The 27652-nt window shown below is 44.5% G+C and overlaps 1 protein-coding gene and 1 long non-coding RNA gene across 10 annotated transcripts in view; one reads left to right on the top strand and one right to left on the bottom strand.

The window, feature by feature from the left end:
* Positions 1–258: 258 nt before the first annotated feature.
* The window catches only part of TANC2 (tetratricopeptide repeat, ankyrin repeat and coiled-coil containing 2), a 483567-nt gene continuing 456173 nt past the window's right edge, over positions 259–27652 (bottom strand). For 8 of the 9 annotated variants that reach the window (XM_073683149.1, XM_073683148.1, XM_073683154.1 and 5 more), the window contains 13 exons: positions 27243–27365; positions 24512–24748; positions 23852–24037; positions 23355–23448; positions 23079–23212; positions 22869–22992; positions 19879–20054; positions 19633–19765; positions 18843–18872; positions 16434–16525; positions 12090–12236; positions 8286–8386; positions 259–8171 (listed from right to left, as the gene is read on the bottom strand). In XM_073683149.1, the coding sequence (XP_073539250.1) occupies positions 6251–8171; positions 8286–8386; positions 12090–12236; positions 16434–16525; positions 18843–18872; positions 19633–19765; positions 19879–20054; positions 22869–22992; positions 23079–23212; positions 23355–23448; positions 23852–24037; positions 24512–24748; positions 27243–27365 (3498 nt within the window). In that variant the 3' untranslated portion in view covers positions 259–6250. The remainder of the gene's footprint in view (positions 8172–8285; positions 8387–12089; positions 12237–16433; positions 16526–18842; positions 18873–19632; positions 19766–19878; positions 20055–22868; positions 22993–23078; positions 23213–23354; positions 23449–23851; positions 24038–24511; positions 24749–27242; positions 27366–27652) is intronic. The other variant, XM_073683153.1, reaches the window with a different exon arrangement.
* LOC141272433 (uncharacterized) overlaps positions 26281–27652 on the top strand; it is a 66944-nt gene continuing 65572 nt past the window's right edge. Inside the window, exon 1 of the long non-coding RNA XR_012322009.1 lies at positions 26281–26791. This is a non-coding gene — a long non-coding RNA (uncharacterized lncRNA). The remainder of the gene's footprint in view (positions 26792–27652) is intronic.

The raw sequence follows: 27652 nt of genomic DNA, 5'->3' as shown, positions 1-27652 counted from the left end.
CTATTTTTGTAGAACTCCTTTGTAGTTCAGTTTCTCACCTAGAACACAATCTAGCTGCATTATTGATCAGTCAAGTCCAATTTCATCAGTAATTCGTCAGTACTGCGGGTCCATATTACAGACTCTTCACAGTGAAAGAGGCTTAAAGGTTTGCTCAAGTCTCCTTACAAGTATTTGAGACCCTGAAGAAAGTGGCCACCACGAGAAGTGGCACCAGGTATTCAACGTTTTCTGACAATCACGACACGCAGATAGTAGTTTGTTTTCAAGTGTAATTAACCATTTATAAATAAGTACATTTTCTCTTTGTCTCATACAGTTTTCTTGTTAAATTTACAATTAAAGTCTGTATAGAGAAGGTGAATTTTAAAGGGGGGAGGGGAAGAAAGACTTTTCACATCTATCTCACATCTCACATGTACAGACAAGAAAAAACAGAGCAAGCAAATACAGTGTAACTGAGAAAACCAAAAAATAAAATAAAAAATAAAATCCAGGAGTGTTGAATGGAGGATGAAGCGGGTATTTTAATACCCAGCACCTTGAGTGCACCTCCCACCTCCTTTGCCATCAGTGGCCGCTCTTCGCCTCATTGCCGTACATTCTGGAAGCAAAGGAGGGTTAATCAACAAATGAACAGAAATAAAACATAACAGAAATGTTTTTTTGTCTTTTTTTTTCTTCACTTTTTCCCCATTTTATTCATATTTACAAGTTCAGTGCTCAAATCAGCGCTCCCCCCCCCCCCCCCCCCGGAGTCTGGGAGAGAAAAGGGGGTTACTGCATAAAAGAAACAAAAAAGAAAACAGACAAAAGAAACAAAATGTTTAAAGGAAGAAAAATCTTTAAAAAAATGCAAATAACCCCTTGACCTGAGCACCGCACAATATATATATGTATATACATATATGTATTTTCTATACATATATATTAAACAATGGTTTTGTTCCGTATATTGATAAAGAGAACGGACCATGCATTGAATAAATAAATACACTGTACAGAGAAGAGTCCTTCTGACTTGGGGTTGAGAAGGCCGTGGGAAGGACGCCCCACACCCCTCACAAGGTTCCTTCAGTTTTTCTGATGTGTGCAATACAGCCGCAGCATGGAGGAGAAGGCAAGAGGGGTGTGCAGAGAGGAAGAGCAAGGGGTGGAGCGTTGGGGATGCCATAGCCTGGGAGAAGTCGAAAAATAACTAGGAGTAAAACCAATGTGTTATGGACCTTGTGTGGAGTGCCATGTGCCTACAGTGAAGGCACCTCATTCTACTTCAAGTAAATCATGCCCACTCTCACAAGCAATAAGTTCTGACTAGAGTAAAATATTCAGGGAATTACAAAAAAAAAAAAAAAAAAAAAAAAGGACCCTGCCACAACCATGAAAATCCCTGAACTGTGAACTCTGAGGGCTTCATCTACTATAAGGGCCTAGAATGCCCAAAAGTGCAGACATGTTCTCACATGGTGGTTACTGCGTGTATTGCTGTCAGCTGCACTCACAATACCTTCCTCCGACCTATAGAGAATAGCAAGTTATTGTATGGTCACCAATTCACTGCCTAGAATTGTATGCATCAGGGAAGGCACCAAATATTGTTTTATCTTTACAGATAAGTGGTCCACATCCGTTGTCCATGACCGGTACAGGACCCTTGCACACCATCTCCTACCTGCTGGAATGATCGGCACTTTTTCCAGTTTGTAAGCCCGGTACCAAGTCAACGTTGCAGCATGATGTAGCGCCAAGTCTACCAGATTTTGGCAAATCAGAGGCGGTATGCTGGGCTCCCGTCCATCCGGCCGACATGGACTACTTACATGGCTGCTAGACAAGGGTTCTTAGGAATTGATTTGGTCATTTCTACTGCTAACACTAGGTTCTGTTGATACATGGTGGATACACTTTAGTTTTTTTCATCCAGATTTGCGGTTGGAAAGTCTACAACGTATTACAGCTGCAGCAAAATAGATAACATTTTATGAAATCTCATCCACACGCTGCAGAAATAAAAAAAATAAAAAAAACTACAGCAGAAATTTACCACTTATGTGAATTATAAATCTGCGCAAGTCAATTTATGATGCAAATTTTTACGGCGGATTTCACTCTTTTGCAAAGATCTGGACATAGCATATAACACACAGATTTTCGTGTGGATTTAACTTGGATTCAAGGCAAAATCCGCAGTGGAAAATTTGGATCAACGTACCCTAAAACAATAAGACAAAATCCTGTCTCCACAAGGGAAAAACAGTACCCCTAGACCCGTGTCAAAGTCCCCTCACCGAGCCAACCTGTGCTATTTCCTATAATGGAAAAGGGGTGAGAATTCCAAAACAGCTAATTTTTAGGGGTCACTTCCTTTTTGATAAAACGGATTAAAAGAAAAACCTAAACCATGTGGCAAGGATTGTGAAAGTCTGGACTTATACAGTAGCACCTTCCTATAGGTGGCCCTAGAGAACCAGCTTTCTCCCTTTTGAAGGAGAGCTAATTTGCATACCTTTTTTCCCAGGGAACATTGCGTGATCTATAAATGTATGCATTTTCAGCTCTACAACATGCCCTGAGTGTAGTTGGTTACATTCCCATTCTAATTGGGAATCAGATACAAGTGTATTCATTATAGCCCCCAAATTCAGCTAATTTAAAGACAATGACAAATTTGCAACCGTTTTGCCTAAATAAAACTTCTATTAATGCCTTGCAAGCAGAACAATCAATTTTAATCCCTGCCTGAGACCATGCTAATTAAAAAAATATATATTGAGTTTAGTCAGCAAATTTTGCCAGGAAAGTTGCTGCCCGACAAGTGTTTGCCATATAACACTGAATGTACCCTGAAGTGCAGCCACTCCAGCCCACATACAGGGGTGCTAAGCCAGGTACCCGTATTATCTCTTTATGCCTGACTAGAGCATATGAAGGGGTTATCTTCATAGGACAAAGCCTGTATTGCATATATTAGTAAAGCTAAGTTACTGTCAGGGCTCACTCACATGAGCGTGCACATCGGACGAGTGCTATTGGATGTTTTATCGGATAGCACTCGGACCAAATGTTATACTCTGGGGCAGTGCAGATCAGCTTTTTTTTTCCTCATACCGATTCGGCATGATTAAAGAATTACAGCATGCTTTGATTGGCAGCGCAAATCTGATGTCACGCACTCACTTAAGTCTATGGGTGGAAATCAAAGTGCAGTCCGATTTCCGCAGACTCACACAATGGAGAAGATGGAAAAATTTTGGTCTCCATCTTCTCCTCAGTGTGTTCTGATTCTCTCATCTGGATCACAATATGCTGAAACGCTGACCAGAGTTTGATCAGAATGTCATTAATATAATCAATCCCATTCTTTTGGATGAGAGAATGTACGCTCCTGTGACCCCGGCCTCAAAGTGACAACCAATAAGGCGGTCTTTACTTTCGGAAGACTATCATCTGCAAAAGTGCAGGAAAAAGCCAATATTTGTGGAAGTTTAAAAAATTATTACCAATTATTGACATCTGCTACTTTGATGTTTTGGGGAGAAGATAAATTAGGAATCCTTATAATAATTATTTGGTGCATTCCCCTTTTTTCCTACATACAATTAAATGACAGGTTATTTCCTTTTGCTGAATGTCATCTGGGGTTTCCCTCCCCACAATTTATGCATGGAGTGTGACAATTAGACTTGTATCATAGAGTCGGACAATTGAAGTGTTTTTATTATTAGATCTTTCTTCTTGTAGAAAGCGTCATTGTGATGCGGCCCTGCAGTAAAGATGCCCTGGAACACATGAGCCCTTCTTGTTGAGCCTCTTATTACAGGCAATCAAGAACGGAGAACCTGCCGCTGTCTGTGGAAAGGTAACCAGACACCTGAGAACATTGGTGTTTGCAAGCAGAAAACCATGATGGGGTTGTAGCTGTATCTACAGCATGAAGATGGCTGCATGTGGCTCTTTCATCACCTGTTTATGCATCAAGTCTGGGCGGAATATGTCTCATTCGTCTAAGTTATCACTTCTACTATCCACTCCGTCTGTCCGTCTAGGCCATGTGTACGTGTCCTAGGACACCATGCTGCTGGAGAAGTCCAGGATCTTGAGTCACAAACCCATTTCTTTCAAAGGCCTGATTCAGTCAAGGTCTATAAGTAGACAGAAGGAAAGGAGCTTCCACTACCCATCAGCATGCTGCAGCAGCCCCTTGTCTCTGGTGTAAGAGTTTTACAAATTATTTATGCAATTTATTTCTAATTGACATTGCGTGGTTATGACAAATTACATTTCGTGATTGAGCCGATCATGTATCAGTAGATAATTTTTCACTGCTCAGCTGTGATTTTTGCCAAGCTAAGGGCCGATTTTCGGGATGAAAATATAACCCATAAGCTTTGGAAATAAACCAGAGCGTAAACTGACCTGTCAATTTATTCTGTGAATTATCACTTAGGATTTCACCATAACAATGCAAATCTGCATCATTTCAGCAACCAAATTGCACCATTTCGGCAGAAAATGTGCAGTGGATAAGTGATTTGTGCACTAAAGGCCCCGTCACACTAAGCGACGCTACAGCGATCCCGACAACAATACGACCTGGCAGGGATCGTTGCTGCGTCGCTATGTGGTCGCTGGTGAGATGTCAAACAGTCAGATCTTCCCAACGACGCAGCAACGATGCAGCGACCCTTAACGACCTGTATAACGATGCACGCCTATGTGTTTCTGTGTCTGAGTCGTCAACAAGGTCGTTGGTAAGGTGTCAAACACATCGATGCATGCTACCCAGCGGGACCTCAACGATCAAAGAAATGTCCAGACCATTCTGACATGACCAGCGATCTCACAGCAGGGGCCTAGTCGCTGCTAAGTGTCAAACATAGCGAGATCGCTGCTGAGGTTGCTGTTGCGTCACAAACCTTGTGACTCAGCAGCGATCTCGCTTAGTGTGACGGGGACTTTACCCATAAGTTTAAAGCTGGGAGAATAAACACATTGGACAACTATCTCTCCTGACTGTCCCATACACATGAGGACTTGGCTCAGCTCAGCGCTCATGTGTTTTCAACAGGGAGAGAAGAGAAAGCCACTGCCAGATAGCTATGGCAGCAGCTTCTCTACCTTGAAAACAAACTGGCTGTTGAAATTCACTCATACACATCAGATCCTGTCGAAAATCGGTAGGTTTGGTCAACTTTTATCTAATGTGTATGGGGGCGTTAAGTCACATTTAGTATCCAAAGACTGGCACCACCTGTGAACCAAACTTAGATTGCTATAAACTTCTATGTAGGTTGGTGCACCTGAACTCTAGAGCATTAATGTTAGCAGTCATGTTATGGTCATCACTAAATGTGACCCAAGACTTGAACCAGAAATTCCAGGCAAGTGATGTAGAAAAGTAAAGTTGTACCCCCCTCTTCCCTGTTGGAGTTGATTTTAGAGGAAGATGCTCTACATCTTCTCTATCTAGCATGTACGACCTCAGAAACAGCTATAAAGTGGGCATCTGACTGGTCCACATAATTTGCTCAATCTCGACTGGATCTGTCACCAGAAACCTATTTGGAGAGGTTAAGTTTGTCTTAATTTCTGATGCCAATTTGAAACACTGGGGTTTGTAAAACAAGATCCGAACTGAGTAAAAACATTATTAAAAGAAAAAAAAAGAAAAATCACACTACATGTACACATATAGTTAAAAGTCTGTTATGGGGTAATTACATGTATGTTTAATGTTACAATGCGGAAATGTATAGAGCCCTTTGTTTACCAGGTTTCCAGATCCTTATTGTGCTGCAAGTGGCCTTAGATTTGTGTTTCCCTGTTCCCACATGCAGGGTATTAAGCAAGCCTCAAGCACATCGCCTGCTGAAGGGTTAACACATGGAGAGAACACCATTTCACTCCAACTAAGCAGGGGCCCGGGGCTGGAAGAATATCCTAGTGACCTAAGTGCAATTACTCAAAATCGAAATATAAAAACCCAAATTAAATTGGGCAGTTGAGATAGCAGACAAAGTGTCCATAAACGTAGTCTGGGGACCCAAAGTGTTCATAGCACAACCTAAAGTACTAAAAGACCAGCTCTACCCAATGGGATAGGTCAGAGCAGAACACTAAAGTATAGGGACCGGGAGAGGAGTCTTAAGAAGAGTTGCTCAATTACCAGGATTTTAGGGAGGTATTCGTACAGTGAAGGAAAAGAGTTGTATCGGAAAAGAAGGGAGCAGGGGAGGGAAAGTATATTGTCCTACACGTTCGACTCCACAAAGGGTCTCTTTGGTTTGATGGGCGAAGTCTGGCCCTGCCGAGAGTCCCGAGACAACTGCCTGTACAGGTTGTCCTGGTAAGCCTGTGCAACAGGCAGTGTTCTGGCCACCTTGACATCAGGGTAGGAGGAGGCCTGTGTGACCCTCTCCAATATGTCCCCTCGAGAGCCATTAGCAAGCACACCGTGCGGACCATAGTAGTCATCTTCAAGCAGGTGCCCATTCTGTGCATTGTTGGTTTTGTTATAAAAGGCGATGTTGCTGATAGAGGAAGGGGGACTGAAGGATTCTTGTTGGGGCAAGATGCCAGGAGATGTGGGACTAAGAACAGTGTCAACAGAGGAGACAGCCCATGTCCGACTCTGCTGATGGTGGTGGGGATACTGTTGAGTCCGTGCTGTCTTGTCAATTATACCCATGAACGGGGTGGTCCTAGAGCGTGTTGGTTCACTGGGGTAACTTCCTTGGGGTGGGGACACAGGAGACAGCTCATCACAGAGTCTCTCATAAGCTGGCTTAAGTGGGATCTCCATCTGTTGTATAGATGCAGATGGTCGGAAAGTAGCAGAGAGGCTGGAAGAGGACGAAATACTGTTACTAGATGGAGAAAAACGAAGTCCTACACTTTGCGAGTGTAACAGTGGCCTTGGAGTAGGTGGATGTGACTTGATTTCCCCAGGGTTAATACTCACGGGCCTTCGTATAAGATGAGAAACATCTGGAGAACCTAGTTGGCTGGACTGGCGCTCGAGATCCAGCTTAGTGTGACATACCGGATAATAAGAGGCAGACTGACTGCGCCCAATTTGAGGAGTCTGGTTATATCTCATGCCACCTCGATAGGCTGAAGTTGGGCGCTGGGGTATGTCTTCCATGGCAATACCACCATGCTGGCAAATTGCTCCGGCACTCAAACTAGCCTGCACATGCTGCATTGGACGTCCATCAGCTATAAGACCACCAAGAGATGCTTGATATACTAATCGGCTTTGACTCATCTCTCCAGAAGATGTTTGATATTTACTTGCCATACCATGTGCCACCTGTCCATATGTACCTCCGGGCATTACTGCACTAGAGTGCACTGCAGAACTTGGTTGGTTGCTACGTACAATTTGTGCCTTAGCTGGCTGCAATCTGTGTGCAGGTTGTGGAACTGCAGTGGGAAGCTGTGACATTTGGAAAGACCTCTGAGATATCTTGGACAGTGGAGACTTTGGTCTTCCAGGGTGCTGACTTACACATGGCTCTTGCTGATACCTAACTGGAGAACCAGATTGTTGTCTATACATACCAATAGTTTCACTAGGAGGGCTAGCTCTATACTGAGGGGCCCTCCGTAAAGGTGAAGGTGGTGGGCTAGGATAATCCATGATCTGACCTCCTACAGGAGGTGGACTAAAGCGGTAGGAAGAACTCTGATGTGCAGGGGATGTTTGGGGAGGACTAGGGCGATAGTGCGAGTTCTGGTGTGTTGGAGAAAGTGATGGAGATGTGGACTGATAGCCTTGCCGTGTGGGAGAACCAACAGAGCTGTTTGATCTGAAGTCAAATACTTGATGTGAGCCTGACATATAGGCAGAATCCCGATGTGCCGGAGACTGAGGGGGACTCTGCATGCCTGGAAGGCCCTGACATTGTCTTCCATCACTCTGTAAGCCTACAGGAACACTGTCTAAGTCCTGTTCCAGGTACTCTTCCTCGTAGAGGTCTTCCTGTGTAGAGTCAATGTCATCATTTTGTACTTCTGGTTCCGGCTCATCTTGAAGCTCCTGGACCTCCTCTTCTTGCTGCACTTGCCTGCATTCCTCTTCCACTCGCATAAGAAGCCGCTGGATTTCTCGATTGTTAGGGCAGAGCTGGATTGCTTCATTCAGGTCTTCCAAAGCAGCTGTAAATTGTCTAAGATAAATGTGAAGATAAAAACTATTATAATTACACTAAAACCCAAGAAGAACCAAATGTACAGGTCATCAAAGTCAGATGTGCTTGGTGTGGATCCAGTTTGGGTCTTACCTGCTACTCCGTTTGGCTCTGGCTCGAGCGTAGTATGCCTCATATGACTTTGGTTTCAATTCCAGAGCTTTGGTGGCAAATTCCTCTGCCATTCCAAAGTCCTGCAACATCAAACAGGTTATGAGAGCAAAGTCTTTCCATAAAGATACAGATGAGAACAAAAAAATGTGCACATGAGGAAATATGAAAGAGAAGCAAAGGAAAACAAAGGTAAAATGAACTTCTAATAATCTGAACAACAAGACATAAAATAACTGTAGAAACAATCACAGAGAGGGCAGAGGAAACTAATACAGAGAAACAGACTAAATTAACCATATATTAAACATGTTTTAATTTTTGTTTTTAAGACTCCTTATGGTAGACAACTAACTTTGATGCAGCATAATATCTCAGTAAAGCATTATACCATATATACTTTTTCAGCACATTTTTTATGCAGAAAAAGCCCCCCTCGGCAAATACTTGGGTATATTCATATATATATATATATATATATATATATATATATATATATATATATATATATTATATATATATATATTATATAATAAATATATATTATATATATATATATTATATAATAAATATATATTATATATATATATATATTATATAATAAATATATATTATATTATATTATATAACACATACACACACACAGTATATACCGGCTGTGGTGGTGGGGGGGGGGGGTTGCGGCGGAGGAGCGGGCACAAGCAGTAGCCGGCTGCTGCAGCTACCACGTGTGCCCGCTGCTAAAGGAAATTAATATTCACTCTTCTTCACGCCCATGGGAGTGGAGAAGAGTGAATATTCATTTTATTTAAAAGCGCACACTGTCAGAAACGGCCGCAGATCCTCAGTGCCCGCTATTAGAGAGAATGAATATTCACTCTTCTCCACTCCCATGGGTGTGGAGAAGAGTGAATATTCATTTTCTTTAGTAGCGGGCACCTGCTGACACTGCACGCTATTAAAGAAAATGACTACTCACTCCTCTCTACGCCCATAGTCCCGGAGTGGAGAGGAGTGAATATCCCGCAGCTCACCCCGGCTTCTGAGGGCGCATGACAGTGAGCTGCTGTCAGACAGGACGCAGCGCTGGAGCAGAGGGAGGGAAGGTGAGTAGCATTGTTTATTTTTTTTCATGTGTGCAGTGATGGGGGGCCATGTATACCAGGATTGGGGATGAGGGGGCCATGCATACCAGGATTGGGGATGAGGAGGCCATGCATACCAGGATTGGGGATGAGGAGGCCATGCATACCAGGATTGGAGATGAGGGGGCCATGCATACCAGGATTGGGGATGAGGGGGCCATGCATACCAGGATTGGGGATGAGGGGGCTATGCATACCAGGATTGGGGATGAGGGGCCATGCATACCAGGATTGGAGATGAGGGGGCCATGCATACCAGGGATTGGGTATGAGGGGGCCATGCATACCAGGATTGGGGATGAGGGGGCCATGCATACCAGGATTGGGGATGAGGGGGCCATGCATACCAGGATTGGGGATGATGGAGCCATGCATACCAGGATTGTGGATGATGGGGCCATGCATACCAGGATTGTGGATGAGGCCATGCATACCAGAATTGTAGATGATGGGGCCATGCATACCAGGATTGGGGATGAGGGGGCCATGCATACCAGGATTGGGGATGAGGGGGCCATGCATACCAGGATTGGGGATGAGGGGCCATGCATACCAGGATTGGGGATGAGGGGGCCATGCATACCAGGATTGTGGATGATGGGGCCATGCATACCAGGATTGTGGATGATGGGGCCATGCATACCAGGATTGTGGATGATGGGGCCATGCATACCAGGATTGGGGATGATGGGGCCATGCATACCAGGATTGGGGATGATGCGGCCATGCATACCAGGATTGGGGATGATGCGGCCATGCATACCAGGATTGGGGATGATGGGGCCATGCATACCAGGATTGTGGATGATGGGGCCTTGCATACCAGGATTATGGGTGATGGGGCCATGCATACCAGGATTGGAGATGAAGGGGCCATGCATACCAGGATTGGGGATGAGGGGGGCATGCATACCAGGATTGGGGATGAGGGGGCCATGCATACCAGGATTGGGGATGAGGGGGCCATGCATACCAGGATTGGGGATGAGGGGGGCCATGCATACCAGGATTGGGGATGAGGGGGGCATGCATACCAGGATTGGGGATGAGGGGGCCATGCATACCAGGATTGTGGAGATGGGGCCATGCATACCAAGATTGGGGATGAGGGGGCCATGCATACCAAGATTGGGGATGAGGGGGCTATGCATACCAGGATTGGAGATGAGGGGGCCATGCATACCAGGATTGGAGATGAGGGGGCCATGCATACCAGGATTGGAGATGAGGGGGCCATGCATACCAGGATTGGAGATGAGGGGGCCATGCATACCAGGATTGGAGATGAGGGGGCCATGCATACCAGGATTGGAGATGAAGGGGCCATGCATACCAGGATTGGAGATGAGGGGGCCATGCATACCAGGATTGGAGAGGAGGGGGCCATGCATACCAGGATTGGAGATGAGGGGGCCATGCATACCAGGATTTGAGATGAGGGGGCCATGCATACCAGGATTGGGGATGAGGGGGTCATGCATACCAGGATTGGGGATGAGGGGGCCATGCATACTAGGATTGGGGATGATGGGGCCATGCATACCAGGATTGTGGATGATGGGACCATGCATACCAGGATTGTGAATGATGGGGCCATGCATACCAGGATTGTGGATGATAGGGCCATGCATACCAGGATTGGGTATGATGGGGCCATGCATACCAGGATTGGAGATGAGTGGACAATGCTTACCAGGATGGGGAAATTTACCAGTAGCTGCTGCATTTCCCACCCTCGGCTTATACTCGAGTCAATAAGTTTTCTCAGTTTTTTGTGGTAAAATTAGATGCCTTGGCTTATACTCGGGTCGGCTTATGATCGAGTATATACAGTATGTTGTTGATGTACTGTGAAGGACAGCTAGGTAAATTAGCGGAATCTATAATTTTTTTTCTACAAGAATCTGTAGCTACACGAGACCCACAAGAACAGAAAATATACTGAATATTGCTAACTGATCATTACATTAAAGGTAAAGAGCACTTCTTTGCTCTCTCTGTGCTGTCGGTAACCTATGTCCATTCACTGTTCCTACAAATACCATGTATAAAGCTTCTGTTCCTGAAATGGAGAATCTAATTACACAACCACCACAAACTTATCTTTATCGGCCAATGCACTGACCATGCTGAAAAGTATCAAAAGGTCTTCTTTGTCCTTACTAATCAAACAACTGCGTTTTTCCTGCCAATCTGTAGTCAAACTTTAAATTAACTACTAGTGTAGTACAATAAACCAACCATACATATTAGCAGACTGTTGGCCGAACAGCGCTTCGGAAGATCGTTTGTTCAACAGCCATCTTGGCCGGCTCTCCCATATACAGGAGCACTCATTTGGCTGAGTACTTCTGCGGTCTCTATGAGAAAGCCAACACCAGACATCTCAGCCGGCAGCTTATGTCTGGGAGAAAATGTGATCAGCTGTCCGAAATTGGACATTCCCAGTTGATATCTTCCCCGACAATCAGTTGGCCGGAACCTCATACACATTAGGTTGCCAGCCAAACCGGTCAATACTGGCTGACATTAGTCAAATGTGTATGGAGGAGCTTCAGTACTTTTAGTGAGCTTTGTATGCGGCATGGAATACAAGACAGACATCAGGACGATTCATGCTATTAAGGAAGGGATAACTCACATTCATCTTCCGACGACATCGGGACAGGTTGAGTAAAAGAGACACCTTCAGTTCTCGAAAAGTCTTTAGATCTTCTCCAAAGCCTTCCCGAGGAAACTTCTTCATGGCATACTGGTATCTCTGTGCAGCTTCTTTTACTTTCCCTTTCTGAGGGAGTAAAGGGATTTGATCTCACAAACATTATGTCCTTCCTTACCAACAGGAAAACTTTTGTTCATCGCTTTATCATCAGCCTCTCCTCTTTATTAGTAACCTTACCTGTATGGAGCCCAGATATCTATCGTTCCCAAACTCATTTATGTCCAGAGATTGGATCATCTCTAGGGCTCTGTTCACATTGCATTAGAGCCTTCTGTTGGAGGTATATGTCAGGAGGATATATGTACTGTAAAGGCATACACAGGGGGCAAACATTGCCTGTAGTCTCCCATTAAAAAAATGTATACCACGTGATACACACTTTTTACCTGATGCCCCAGCATAGAATATCATAATTGAAAAAAGATATACAGGTGCATCTCACTAAATTAGAATATCATCAAAAAGTTATTTATTTCAGTTCTTCAATACAAAAAGTGAAACTCATATTATATAGAGTCATTACAGAGGGACTATTTCAAGTGTTTATTTCTGTCAATGTTGATGATTAAGGCTTACAGCCAATGAAAACAAATAAGTCATTATCTTAGTAAATTAGAATAATTAACAAAAAACACCTGCAAAAGCTTCCAATGCGTTTAAAAAGGTCCCTTAGTCTGTTTCAGTAGGCTCCACAATCATGGGGAAGATGGCTGACTTGACAGATGTCCAGAAGGCAGTCATTGACACACTAAGTAAATGCAAAGTAACTTTTGCATTTCATTTGGAAATCAAGGTCCCAGAGTCTGGAGGAAGAGTGGAAAGGCACACAATCCAAGCTGCTTGAGGTCTAGTGTGAAGTTTCCCAATCAGTGATGGTTTGGGGAGCCATGTCACCTGCTGGTGTAGGTCCACTGTGTTTTATCAAGACCAAAGTCTTGATCAAGACCCTCTAGGCTGCTGCTCACTTCCTATGACGCCATCCCTATGCATCATCCCTGCATGTGGTAACCCTACTTAATTAATTACATATGTAGTATCTTTGTATATAAATGATGAATTGTGAACCTCCTTTTGTGTCTCCCTCCCCTGATGAAGCCACACTAGAGGTGGCGATACGCGTGGGGTCTCCAACTCCTCCACACCTATTGACCTTACTTCATTTCAGGTATTCCTCCTGGCTGCATTTGCTTTTTATTCCACCATATTCATGTGACCTTGACTATGGCTTGCAAACTTTTTTTGCATCATGGCTTGTTTCTACTCTATATGACCTGCCTTTGCTATATCTTGATGGTCACTATTTATATTGTATGGTCTGTGGTTTTTGGAGGAGGCGTGTTTTGTCCCATTATGGACTCACCTGTTGGAATGAAATTGTTATAGCATGTGTTGCTTTTTAAATGTTTTTAAATTGTTCCTGTTCATTTTTTTTGTCTAATAAAATCACGTTACTATATTTTGTGGTGATCCCAGTCTCTATGCACATCGCTTTGCCTTCTTTAGTTATCAAAGTCAGCGCAGTCATCTACAAGGAAATTTTAGAGCACTTCATGCTTCCCTCTGCCGACAAGCTTTTTGGAGATGGATATTTCATTCTCCAGCAGGACTTGGCACCTGTCCACACTGCCAAAAGTACCAATACCTGGTTTATAAACAACAGTATCACTGTGCTTGATTGGCCAGCAAACTCGCCTGACCATAACCCCATAGAGAATATATGGGGTATTGTCAAGAGGAGGATGAGAGACACCAGACCCAACAATGCAGATGAGCTGAAGGCTGCTATCAAAGCAACCTGGGCTTCCATAACACCTCAGCAGTGCCACGGGCTGATCGCCTCCATGCCACGCCACATTGATGCAGTAATTGATGCAAAAGGAGCCTCGACCAAGTATTTTGGATTTTAAAAACATTTTTCAAGCTGTTGTTATAAAGTATTCTAATTTACTGAGATAATGACTTTTGTGTTTTCATTGGCTGTAAGCCATAATCATCAACATTAACAGAAATAAACACTTGAAATAGATCACTCTTTTTTGTAATGACTCTATATAATATGAGTTTCACTTTTTGTATTGAAGAACTGAAATAAATTAACTTTTTGATGATATTCTAATTGAGTGAGATGCACCTGTATATATATATTACAAATACCAGCCTGACAGACGCCAAAATGTTCAGTGGCAGACTGCTGCCAGAGTAACAGCCTATGGATAAATTTGCTGTATTAGTTGATTTTTACCAGTATACAATGCAAACGTAGGGCTCTAATGCAATGTGACCATAGACTACCCTCTTCACCAACTCAAGCCCTCTAGCCCTCTTCCTCGGCACTAGGCCTCCTCTGCTACTCTAAATTTTGTGACTTAAAGGGAATCTGTCAGCAGGTTTATACTTCCCAATCTGACTGAAGAATAAAATATGAACGTACACAGTGATTCTAGCACTGGGTCACTTACAGCACTTATTTTGTTTTTGAAAAAAATCACTGTTTTATCTGCTGAAGCTCTGCTAGTCCTCTCAGTGATTAGTTCTATCTTACCCTGCGCATGCACCATGCTTTTTGCGAACACACTGAATAGTTAAAAAAGCTACTAATTAATGAATGGGCTCAGGGATAGCCAAAGCTTATGGATATCGAAGACTAAACAGCAGAAGCTCACTGAGAACACTAGCAGAGCTGCATAGATAAAGACAGCGATTTTATCAAAACTACAGGAAGCAGCCCAGAAAATGATACAAGCTGGAATCAGGGTCGTCCTTTATGGGGCAGCAAAAACCTGGTGGCAAATTATCTTTAAGGTTTCCTAACCTGGGATGAATTTTCAAACCACTGATACATGTATGACAGTCTGTAAAGTCATGCACGGAGAATTTGATGGACATTTCCTTTAGAATAACGCCATTTGTGGGACAGCAAGGTTCCCATTTGCCTCGCAGTGCTCTGTGAGAGAGTTGGCAGAAAGTTTTCAAAAAATGGGCCAATAATTTACCAATCGTGATAGTTTTAGGACTTATTGATGTAATTACTTCATCTACACTGATAAATCCTAAGAACTATTGGGCTTGGGGTGCCTGTACATGTGGCGATTGTGTTACTAATTACTGCAGGGCAAACATTGCATTTGTTTTTGTGGCTAGTGCAGGTGTGAGGCATGTAGTTTTCCTTGCGTCACCTGTAATTATTTGGGAAGTAGTAGAAATTATTATAAAATGCATGCAGTTATGTCCTACAGCAATTACTGCGACACAACCACCATTTGTATGGCTAGGTTCCAGGGCTCTTTTACACATCAGTTTTTCACAGATAGAACTTGCACCTATTATAGTCTATGAGGCTGTTCACTTGTCCGTGTATTATTGCAGACAGCGTGACCAAAATCACAGAGACATGTCCGATTTTAATCCAAGTTAATAATTGGTCTGTACTCAAAATAAAATGGAAGTGCTGGAGGAGTGGGTCGTAGTCCCGGTGTATAGGCATAAATATCCACCGCACTCTCAGAATGGGTCGAAAAGTCCTTTATTTTTGTCGTTAACCTGTTTCATCTGATTCATGATTTTTGGATGTGCACCAATCAATAAAGTATCTTGAACATATAGATTCTGAGAGTGTGGTGGATATTCCTTCCGATTTTAATCCAAGTTATGGATCCAACTCGCCAATGCAAGTCTATAGGTCTGTAAAAAAAAATTAGACAGCACTTAGATGCCATCTGTTTGCTGTCTGTTCTTGATGCACTGTTTGATAGGAGAAGCTTCATAAACCTTCATCTTGGGGTTTTTTGTTTTTTTTTAAACAAGAAAAAACAGATTCTTATGGTAAAAAACTGACTAAGTGACCAAACTCTGATGAAAATTGGATCAAAAACACAGATGAAACTCAGACCATTTTTTTGGTGTACGAAAACAATCATTGACATCTGAATGAGGCCTTACAAACTCCAGTAACTTGTTTTAGCCAAATTATGTTTATTCTTCGCCTTGATACCCTGGGCATGTGTGGCGCTGTATTTGGGACAACTGGTAAAATAAATGTTGCATCAAAGACACCTTGCACGTCTTTTATGTAAGCCATAGCTGGATGACAATGACCCTTCTCACTTGGCAAGAAGAAAGCTCTTTGTCGGCAGCGGACACATCATGGAGGAAATGCACATCGGACTCTCACAAATGATTTTATAGACCAAGGATCATTTTTCAGTGGCTGAAAATCTTTACCTTACACAAATCATCTTCCATAACCCAAGCAGGTCTTCTCACCTTGTAGAACATGTCTCCCTCTTCCATCAGTTTACTCAGCAGAATGACCATGATGTCTGGCTTGGACGTAGCCATGGCCCAGGTGGCTGGACCTGTAGTGTACAGGATGCATGATGGGTAAAAAAACTAATACAATGCAAGGGAAGAACCAAACAGGAGAAGGGAGGGAGAAAAATTAAGAGGAAGAAGAAGATATAACATTGGGAGTCATACAAATGGGAGACAGAGAGGACCAGGTGAAACAAGAGAGACCAGGGCTAGATGTAGAATGGTACAGAGATAAAAACACTGGGACCTGGGGAATAATTAAGAGCTAAGTGGCCTAAACATACAGGCAAGGGGCAAGAGAACCTCAAGGCCCTCAAAAACAGTAAGGTTGGCAGAATTTAATTTGTCGCAACTAATGGACCAACTAATGTGTATAGGGGACGTTTCAACAGGACGGGTATTTTTAAGTTTCAATTCCAGATCCTTTTATTCTCCCTGGAGATAAGCAGCTGCCCAAGGTGTCCGACTGCAGCTTACACAGAGAAGACATGCATGCTCGGAGGAGCCCAGCGTCCATGCGCATGGGGGGCGTTCAGAGAAATAGCTGTATCCGTATGGTCAGCTTTAAAGAGGAAATGGACAACATCCACTAGAAGAGGCAAAAAGGAAATTTTGGACCATACCAAGAACAATATCTGCAAGGATTTTGTATGTTCTCCCAGTGTTTGGGTGGGTTTCCTCCGGGTTCTCCGGTTTCCTCACACATTTCAAAGACATACTGATAGAGAATTTAGATTGTGAGCCCCAATGGGGACAGTGCCCATAATGTCTGTAAAGCGCTGTGGAATTAATGGCGCTATATAAGTGAGTAAAATAAATAGTCTCAATGACACATTTCTATCCTTACAAGATGCATTTTGACGATGCCAAGATCACCCCCTGAAAAGGCCGAAAAAAATTATGTCGGCAACTAAAAGAAAAAGTAGGCGGATGTATTTGAGGAAATGACTCTCGAGTTTCATTTTTCTTCGATCATGGGATAATTGAAAAATTATAACGCAAATAATCTCTCCAAAACCAGCCATATAAATAAAGGCTGGTGCCACAGACTGATTAGGTGTGATCCACAATGCATCTGTAATTAAATGTTCACATCATATTTATGATGCACCACAGGTACCAAAGCTATCCAATTTTGACACCAGTGAGTATTTAACAATTTTGACAGGGATTATAATGCATATTTAAATTTCCAGAGGAGCATTGCATGGCATGTTGGCTTGGCACTCTCCACAAAGAGAAATATTCCCCCTTAGATTTCCAGTCAGAGGCCTTTCATCCAGCCAAATCAGATCTCCTGCTTTGCACTGATGAGAAGCAAACACCCTAAAAGATGTGTCTGCAAATGGAGTTTCTGGTTTGGCTTCTTATCCTAAGTCACGTGGCCAGGCTCGTTAATGGGTTGATATTGACTTTTAGGATTGCTACATCCAATAGGTGGTGCTAAAGTTCAAGAGCTCATTCTCTCTGAAGAGACTTTCTCATATTTAAATTCCCAGAGGAGGATTGCAAGGCATGTAAGTCTCCTTAAGCCAGCTTGGCATTCTTCACAAGGAGAAACATTCCTCCTTAGTCACTCAGTCAGTGGCCTCTCACCTACCTAAATCAGATCTCCTGCTTTGCACTAAGGAGGGGCAAGCATCCTGAAACAAGTGTCTGCAAATGAAGTTTCTCATTTGCCTTCTTGTCCTAAGTCATATGTAAAGGCTCATTAAAGGGAATCTGTCAGCAGGTTTTTGCTACCTCATCTGAAAGCAGTATGATGTAGGCAGAGACCCTGAATCTACTGATGTATCACTTAGTTTACTGGATGCAGCCGTTCTGACACAATCACAATTTCTTAGGTGCAGCATAAAGCAGAACGGAGAAAGCTAACCCCACCCACACCAGGCTCTCTATGTACATAGTCTACTGACAGTGAGGTGCTTATCACAGGAAGGGGTGGAGTTGGACTAGCAGCTAGTCACAGCAATGATAATGTCTTAGTGATAAAACCTTCACTGTAAGCGCAGCACACAGCTTGATAAGTGACACATGGTTGAATTCAGTGTTTTAAACTCTACCTCATTGCTGTCCTCAGATTTTGCCATTTGCAAATTAAAGTATCTGTAAGTCTGTCATCTCGCCAAGAGGAGACAAAAATATGGCCACTAGAGGGACCTAAACCAACATGCAAAATGAATATCCGCCAGGGGGTTCATGTGCTTCCATATCATAATGCCTACATGTTAGATGCACTGGATGCTGCAGCTATGTCAGGAGGTTAATGGGAAGATTAATTAGTCTTTCAGTGAATGAGTGCTTAGTAAATGTGCGTATCTAGTAAGGCATGCGGAGCAAAGCTGTGAGCAAACTTCTAACCTTTTGGGCGGCTCGGTAAGGTCTGACAGCCTTAAAGCAGCAAATAGGGGCAGAATTGTGAATAAAACATACGACGCGAAAAGTGATAAATGAGGAGTTAGACAAGAGGGGGAAAAGGGGATGGGAAGCAATGTAGAATCATAAGAAAGACATGGTTGGAAGGAGTGGAGAGATATAGGCGAGGACATGGGAATTATAGCAGAGAGAAGAGAGGTAGGTTGAAGAAAACGGGCAAAAGAAGTGTAGCATTAAAAAAAAAAAAAAAAAACGGGGAGCAGAGAGAATAAAGGGAAGGGATGGGATGGTGTCAAAAAGCAATTGTGACAAAGGTAGTGAGTGAGGGAGCGTAGGGAGTAACAGATGGCGTGACGGAGGAGAGAAAACAAACCATGTCGCAGGAGTGAGAAAGCAGCGAGCACAGAAGCTTAATGTCTGAGCAGCAGATAATATACAAGCAGCAGTGACGGAGCGGGACGCAGCTAACCAGTGACGGACATTACAACACGCAGGGACGGAAAATAACAAGGGATCTTATTCTCCTTGGCCGATCACTGAATTGTGACTTGTATAGGGGCAGGGGCGCTGCTGGCCGACATGCAATCCATGCTCTACTTAATAGCCGCTGTTCTGGTCTTTGGACCAAATCCAGACAGATCCACAATATGTGGCAGAAGCGGACAAGGACATGCAAGCCTGCGTATAGTGACATTAAACAGAATGGGAAACTTAACATCTGGACAGCTGTGCTTCCACCAGGGAGAGGGTGGCAGGTCACTACGTTTCTCCATACCTATTTTGGCGCCTTTCTTCAGGAGAGCCACCACGACGGAAGTGTTTCTACAGCCCACCGCTCTGTCGAGGGGGCGCATCCCGCTGTAGTCCACATGTTCAATCATCGCACCATGGTCCACTAGGAACTGCACCTGTATACAGAGCAATGACCTGCTTTACTAATGCTATGTGACAAAGAATGGCCATTCCAATGTAGTCTATGCCTTATCCCTAAAGTTAGAGGAAGCAAAAAATATGTGCTTACCACATCAGCATCTCCATAAAAAGCTGCAAGATCCAATGGCGTGCGCCCATTTTTATCAGCGTGGTCAGTGGCAGCCCCATTTTCTACCAACAACCTCACAACGGCAAGATGCCCTTTGAGACAGGCCCAGCTCAAAGCGGTCAATCCCTCCTTGTCCATGAGCCCGATGGAAGCCCCTTTAAGACAGAACGATAGGATAAGCAAGTGGATAAAATGACACCACTACCTCGTTCTCATTCCCAGAGCTGTAAGTGCCAATATTAGAATAGAGGTAGCCAAACTCTTTTCTAACATGTTGTTAGTTTCACTAGTTTCGCTCACTGAGCGAGGGTAGCGATATTTCATCTGGCCAGAAATATGAGGATTTTTTTGTTTCTTTTTTACGCACCATCCTCATGTGTAGGTTTTCTGCCCAATGGTGCCTTTACCTGTGCCATCAAAGATAGATGGATTGGACAGAATGGTTTTTTAAGTGGTTTCTGGCAGCCGCTTATGCGTGATCAGCCAATCCGAGCATGAATGTTTATGGAGAATTTGAGCAGCATTGACAGTTTTCTCATGTCTACGGCCAATTTTAATGTTTTTACATTTAACTAAAGAATATAGATTCATTAGGACGATATATGGCTCCGCTATCTCACCATACGTCAAGCCTAAAAAATATAGTTGCAAGTTTATAAATACTCATTAAAGGAACAGGAACTTTTAGCATTTCATGACAGTAATAGTAATGACCCTTACAAGCTAAAAACCTGCATATAGGTTTCCCCTATTTCATATAATTTTTGGGAATACAGACATTTTCTAAAAAGTCCTACGATATCTTTCTCTCGCTCTCTATCTATCTATCTATCTATCTATCTATATATAGAGCGTCCCTCTGTCTGAAGCCTCGATAGACTGCGCATGCGTGACATGCAGTCTGGCTCCAGACAGAAGAACGCATGGAGCCGTCGTTACAGGTAAGAGGAGTGTATGGCGCCGGAGATCGCGGTATGCGTAGACACTGAACGCATACCGCGATCTCCAGCGCCATACTTACCTGACCGGGAAGAGCGTTGCCGCGGCGCCTCTCTTCTGGCCGGAGACCGGGGGTGGAGTGAAGGCGTCGGAATAGCCGCAAGCGCATAGCGCTATCCGGCGCCATTTTACTGAAGATACATTTGCAGTGTGTCTTCAGCAAAATTGCGCCGAACAGCGCAGTGCTGCAGCGCCGCACTCCTCCCCCGGTCTCCGGCAGAACAGGACACAGCAGAGCTGGAGCACAGGGAAGAAAGGTGAGTATAAGTGTTCATTATTTTTGTATGTGTGCAGAGGAGCACCATGCATACCAGGATTGGGGGATGAGGGGGCCACACATACCAGGATTGGGGGATGAGGGCTACCATACATACCAGGATTAAGTGATGAGGGGACCATGCATACCAGGATTGGGGGGATGAGGGTACCATGCATACCAGGATTGAGGGATGAGGAGGGCCATGCATACCAGGATTGGGGGATGAGGGGAACCATGCATACCAGGATTGGGGGATGAGGGGTACCATGCATACCAGGATTGGGGGATGAGGGGTACCATGCATACCAGGATTGGGGGATGAGGGGTGCCATGCATACCAGGATAGGGGATGAGGGGTGCCATGCATACCAGGATTGGGGGATGAGGGGTACCATGCATACCAGGATTGGGGGATGAGGGGTAACATGCATACCAGGATAGGGATGAGGGGGGTACCATGCATACCAGGATTTGGGGATGAGGGGTACCATGCATACCAGGATTGGGGGGATGAGGGGTGCCATGCATACCAGGATAGGGGATGGGGTGTGCCATGTATACCAGGATTGAGGGGTGAGGGGTACCATGCATGCCAGGATTGGGGATGAGGGGTGCCATGCATACCATGATTGTAGGTGAGGGGTGCCATGCATGCAGGATTGGGGGTGAGGAGTGCCATGCATACCAGGATAGGGATGAGGCATGCCATGCATACCAGGATAGGAATGAGGGGTGCCATGCATACCAGGATTGGGGGATGAGGGGGCCACACATACCAAGATTGGGGGATGAGGGGGCCACACATACCAAGATTGGGGGATGAGAGGTTCCATGCATACCAGGATTGGGGGATAAGGGGTGCCATGCATACCAAGATTGGGGGATGAGGGGTGCCATGCATACCAGGATTGGGGGATGAGGGGTGCCATGCATACCAGGATTGGGGGATGAGGGGTACTATGCATACCAGGATTGAGGGGTGAGGGGTACCATGCATACCAGGATTGAGGGGTACCATGCATACTAGGATAGGGATCTGGGGGGCCATGCATACCAGGATTCGGATGAGGGGCCATGCATTCCAGGATAGGGATGAGGAGTACCATGTATACCAGGATAGGGATGAGGGGTACCATTCATACCAGGATGAGGGGCACCATGCATGCCAGGATTGGGGATGAGGGGTGCCATGCATGCTAGGATTGGGGATGAGGGGTGCCATGCATACCAGGATTGGGGGTGAGGAGTGCCATGCATACAGGATTGGGGGTGAGGAGTGCCATGCATACCAGGATTGGAGGTGAGGGGTGCCATGCATACCAGGATAGGGATGAGGCGTGCCATGCATACCAGGATAGGAATGAGGGGTGCCATGCATACCAGGATTAGTGGCGAGAGGTGCCATGCATACCAGGATTGGGGGTGAGGGGTGCCAGGCGTACCAGAATTGGGGATGAGGGGTGCCATGCATACCAGGATAGGGATGAGGGCAGCACATAACAGGATGGGGGAACAGGATTGGGGAGCACAAATACCAGGATGGGGGCAGCACAAATACCAGGATGGAGACAGCACAAATCAGCATGGGAGACCATATAAGAATAAAAATGCTCGCTACCCGGGCATAGAATGGGCTCAATAGCTAGTATATATATATAAAAATCATTTGACTCTAGTGTGAAAGTATTGTAAATCCTACAAGAACACCAACCTTGTGCCAGCAAAAACTCCACGGTGGCTACATGCCCCTCCGATGCTGAGGTCATCAATGGAGTACGACCCTGCTTGTCTGCCATGTTCACATCTGCACCGTGTGTAAGCAGCAAGTCCACAATCTGTAAGAGAGAAAAGATCGTTCTGTCCTCCACCCCTGAACTTTTATACGTAGGCACAAGGCATATTAATGAAGTCCTGTAATTACCTGCCAGTGTCCTTGTCGTACAGCACTGAATATTGGAACTACACCCCTCCGGTTGGGTTGGGATACAGCTGCTCCTTGTTCTAGAAGTAGGCGGCAAACCTCGAGTTTTCCACGACCCGCAGCAGCTGTTAAAGCTGAAATCAGAAAAAAAATCATGTCAGAGAAGAATGAGATGGATAGATGCAGAAGAATCAGGTGGTGAGGGGCATACGAGAGTTGGCATCGCAAGTAAACATGAACCACTGCCGACTGTCACTTTCCATGCACATCACTTACCCGTCTCTCCCCACAGACCATCAAAACTATTAATCTGAGCCCTCTGTTCCTCCTCCTCGTCTTTTTCTGGTAGGTCCAGAAGATAGGAGACAATCTGGTGGAAAAAAAATATCTCGGTGATTTACTGAACATTTCATTACCTCGTGCAGTGGATCTGTTCACGATAACAAAAATCCCTTTAACTTTAGAAGGAGATGTCGCTGTAGATTTGTGGAGCCGGAGAACAAGAAATGTTCTGTCTTGTTTTCAATTGTGCGGCTATTAGGATCTCAGGAGGTGGAAATGAGTCTTGTGTGTCTACCCGAATGTACGCGAAGGCTCCCGCCATGGCCAGCATGAGTGAGCAGCGGGACGGGTCTTGTTCAGGCCTGATTGTTATTTCAGTCTCTGGTATATCTACCGGGGGGGGGGGGGGTGTGCAGGAAAAGCAGACAGAGAGGCAATGTAAACCCTTCCCGGCAAGGAAATAACCAATGTTTGGCCATGTTGGCTCTCACCTCGGAGTATCCCATGCTGGCTGCTGCTATCAGGGCTTGTTGTATGGCTGGACTTTTCTTTAGGACTCCGGGTTGTTGTCCAGCCATTGTCCAGTCGCACTGGATGAGATATTTTACCACCTCCAGGTGGCCCCGTAGAGCGGCATGGACTAGCGCACACTGTCCATTCTTATCCAGGAGATCCACCTATTGACACAGCACAGAAAGGCTTAAGGGAGAAGGCAGAACACAATCTTGTGATCTAACGCTATTGTGTTTCCCTCTGTCTGGCTGCCAGAAAGCTGTCAAGTGACTAACCTGCAGGTCTGGGCAGGTTCCCAGGCTCTGGGACATGCGGGGGAGCGGGCAGAATGCGTGTGCTGTATATAACCCCTCCAACAAATGCCCTGCCATGGCCTTGCCAGTGTTACAGGCGTATACGGAGAGCACATACAGCCGCCCAGAAATAAAACAAACCGGCTAATTAACTCACGGCAGCACGTAATTACAGCTTCTGCCTCATTAAAGACTTAGGATAGGAATTGATCATTGTTTTATTTGGAGCGGATTTATCTATCGGTGGACCTTCAGGGATTTCTACCTGTAATTTGGGTTTAGAGAGTAGATTTCTATTCTGGAGACCTTTGTAGACATATAATTAATTGGGGCTCATATACTAACCTTAGCTCTCCTCTTACACAGTAACATGACAATTGTCAGATGACCTGAGGCTGCAGCGTACGCTAGAGGGGTCATGCCACTCTCTGAACTGGCATCCACATTGACATAGAACTCCAGCAGCAGCGCCACCATCTCGGTGTATCCCAGATGGGCCTGGACACACAGGATAGGAGCATTGTTCAGCACTTCAGTGCGGTAGTTCACATTGGCTCCCCCCATGATTAGAAGCCGGCTCACCTGCAGGAGAATAGAGAGCTGGGTGAAGGCACAAGACAACTTAAAGGGGCTTTTCAGGAACACACTACTGGTAGACTATCCCTAAAAAGGCCATTAAAATCAGATAGGTCAAAATCCGACTTTAAATGGCGCCGTGGTGCGTGCGGTGCAGTCTTTTCAGTTTTACATTGCTACAACATTTAAATATCTGTATATCTTAAAGGTATATTGCCAGATCATAAAATTAAGACCCAACGAGCCCTTGCCCTGTGCCGCTGTAAATGGAGAGGTGGCAGCGGATGTGAAGCACTCCCTGTTCTTAAAAATAGCTGAGCAAGGCTATTTTTGGGCAGCGCACGCCTAGCCATTCATAGCAGCATTAGTCAGGGCCATGTTTTTTAATATTGTACATGTGTGTTTCATTAATATCCAAACTGGGAATAACCCTTCAAATGACCCAGTGCCTGTTAAAAGAGTGGTCTTGTAATCGTGACTGATGGCTTGGACGTTGGCGTGGCTGTGCAGCTGGCCAGAACTCTTCGATGCTCCTAAATGAGGCAGCTTTGCTTCTGCGGGACTAATGAAGTGCAGTAGCAGGGCAGCTGGCTGGGATCTAGAGCTAAAAGTGTACTCTTGTCATCCCTGCCAGATTCAGTGCAGTGGTGGCCGGTAACCTAGACAATACGCGGTAAACAATGAATTAAAAAAAAATATCTCTGATCTTGAGAACAGAGAGGAGTTTTAATATCAAAGAAAATTGTAAAGTTTCTTCTTTTGAAAAGAATTTTGCAATTTTACATCATATGTTGTCACGTGGGAATAACCCTGTAAGTCTTGTTCTACTGTATTTAGTCACAAGCACATGAGCAAAACAACCAACACAAAGACATGTGAGGACTCATAAAATCTAATAAGCTGGCATATATTCCGCAGACTCAAATGCACACTGCATGCTGGCGCCAGGTTCCCACATGAATAAAGGAATAATCTTTTATTGTTCATTACACAGAGAGAACCTTAGCGGCAGGCATAATGCTGACATATCCAAAGCTACGTGTGCAGTTCTGATAGGACGAGTGATCACAGGACAGGAGAAGGCAATGCACATACGGACCTTTATGATCTAGAACTACTACTGTAGTCTGCCAGATCTGGCGCACACTATGCTCACATCTCCCTATGCGAGTACGCCGGTGTCTAGAAGTCGTGTGCACAAACCCCAGGTCATATACTGTTTAGTGAGTGAGTCAGTAATGCAGCAATCAATACTCCCCAATGGAGCTGAGTGGTTTGATTCATGTTGTCCAGTCCTCGCCTCTGTGGCAGTCAGTCTTCACTTCTACGGCTGGCGTCCTGGATGCCTCTAGTGCTTACAAGGCCCTACATCATCATGACGTCATGTGAAGCTTAGTCACTAGGCCTTACGTGACATGTTACAATGTTCCTCTACTCCTCCTTGGTTAGACCTCATCTGGAATACTGTGTCCAGTTCTGGGCACCACATTATAAAAAAGACATTGAAAAACTGGAGCAAGTTCAGAGAAAAGCTACCAGGATGGTGAGCGGACTGCAAACTATGTCCTATGAGGAACGGTTAAAGGATCTGGGAATGTTTAGCTTGCAAAAGAGAAGACTAAGAGGAGACTTAATAGCGGTCTACAAATATCTGAAGGGCTGTCACACTGTAGAGGGATCATTCTTATTTGTACATGGAAACACGAGAAACAATGGAATGAAACTGAAAGGGAGAAGACACAGATTAGATACTAGAAAAAACTTTTTGACAGTGAGGGTGATGAATGAGTGGAACAGGCGGCCACGAGAGGTGGTGAGTTCTCCTTCAATTGACGTCTTCAAACAGAGGCTGGACAGACATCTGTCTGAGATGGTTTAGTGAATCCTGCATTGAGCAGGGGGTTGGACACAAGGACCCTGAAGGTCACTTTCAACTCTACCATTCTATGACTAGTAGGCACCCAGGATGAGGAGTCACGGATGCCGGCGCAGAAGTGAACATAGGCTGCCACGAAGGACAGGACAGGACTGGACGCCAGACCAGAAGGCGTGAGTTGATTTTCTCACCTTTAGTCCCCAATTATCACCCTAAAAGGCTTTTTTTCCACTTAATTACTTGTATTGTGTAGAAGTCCCCTAATTCCAAGACTGAACTAAGAAAATTGAGGCTGATAGCTGGCTCCAGGCAGTCAGGCAGCTATAACTCAGCCTGTAAAATACAGCTGCAATATGGTCAGCTGAATCTAGCATTGCCAGAGAGATTTGTAAGAAAACGCAGTGACCATACCATTTCTAGCAGGTCTTAATGTAATCATATACCATGCCTGAGGAAGAGACCCAAGATGTCCCGAAAGCTTGCCTTGTAACATCATTTATTTTATTTTTGTTAGCCATTAAAAGGCATCATAATTACAAGATTATCTTGTTTTTCCCACTGAGAGCAATCTTTAATGTAACACGTAATAGCTGTAAATGATGGTTCCCAGTGACCGATTCTTACTTTGATGTTGGGAGTGTAGAGGTTTCTTAAAGATGCCAGTGCCATGGAAAGACCGTCTGTGCTGTAGGAAATCCAAAGTGCTTGCAAGATGGAAGAGGAGACACCGACCTTCTTACTAAGTCCCTGAGTTAAGAGAATGACACTTGTCAGAATAGAGAGGCCTGTGCAATAAATGTGGGAAACATAAAAAATGGCAAATGCATATTGTGAACGTCCCAAATTTGCTTCTTCAGCAACACAAAGTCCGACAAAGTTTGTGAACACTTTGGATTCACTACATTTCTGGATTATATTGATTCATGATTAGGAATTCCAGAATTGTTAGGAAATAGAAGCATATAGAATAGATGAGACGCCACAAATTTCTACAATGGATTTGTTCAAGTCTAAGTAGTGAGAAGTGACTGTAA

This window comes from Phyllobates terribilis, unplaced genomic scaffold (assembly GCF_046119375.1).
Source record: "Phyllobates terribilis strain yellow unplaced genomic scaffold, ASM4611937v1 Scaffold_5__5_contigs__length_657084704, whole genome shotgun sequence".
Taxonomy (NCBI): Eukaryota; Metazoa; Chordata; class Amphibia; order Anura; family Dendrobatidae; genus Phyllobates; species Phyllobates terribilis.
The sequence above is the reverse complement of the archived record's forward strand: the minus strand, read 5'-3'. Positions and strand labels throughout refer to the sequence as shown.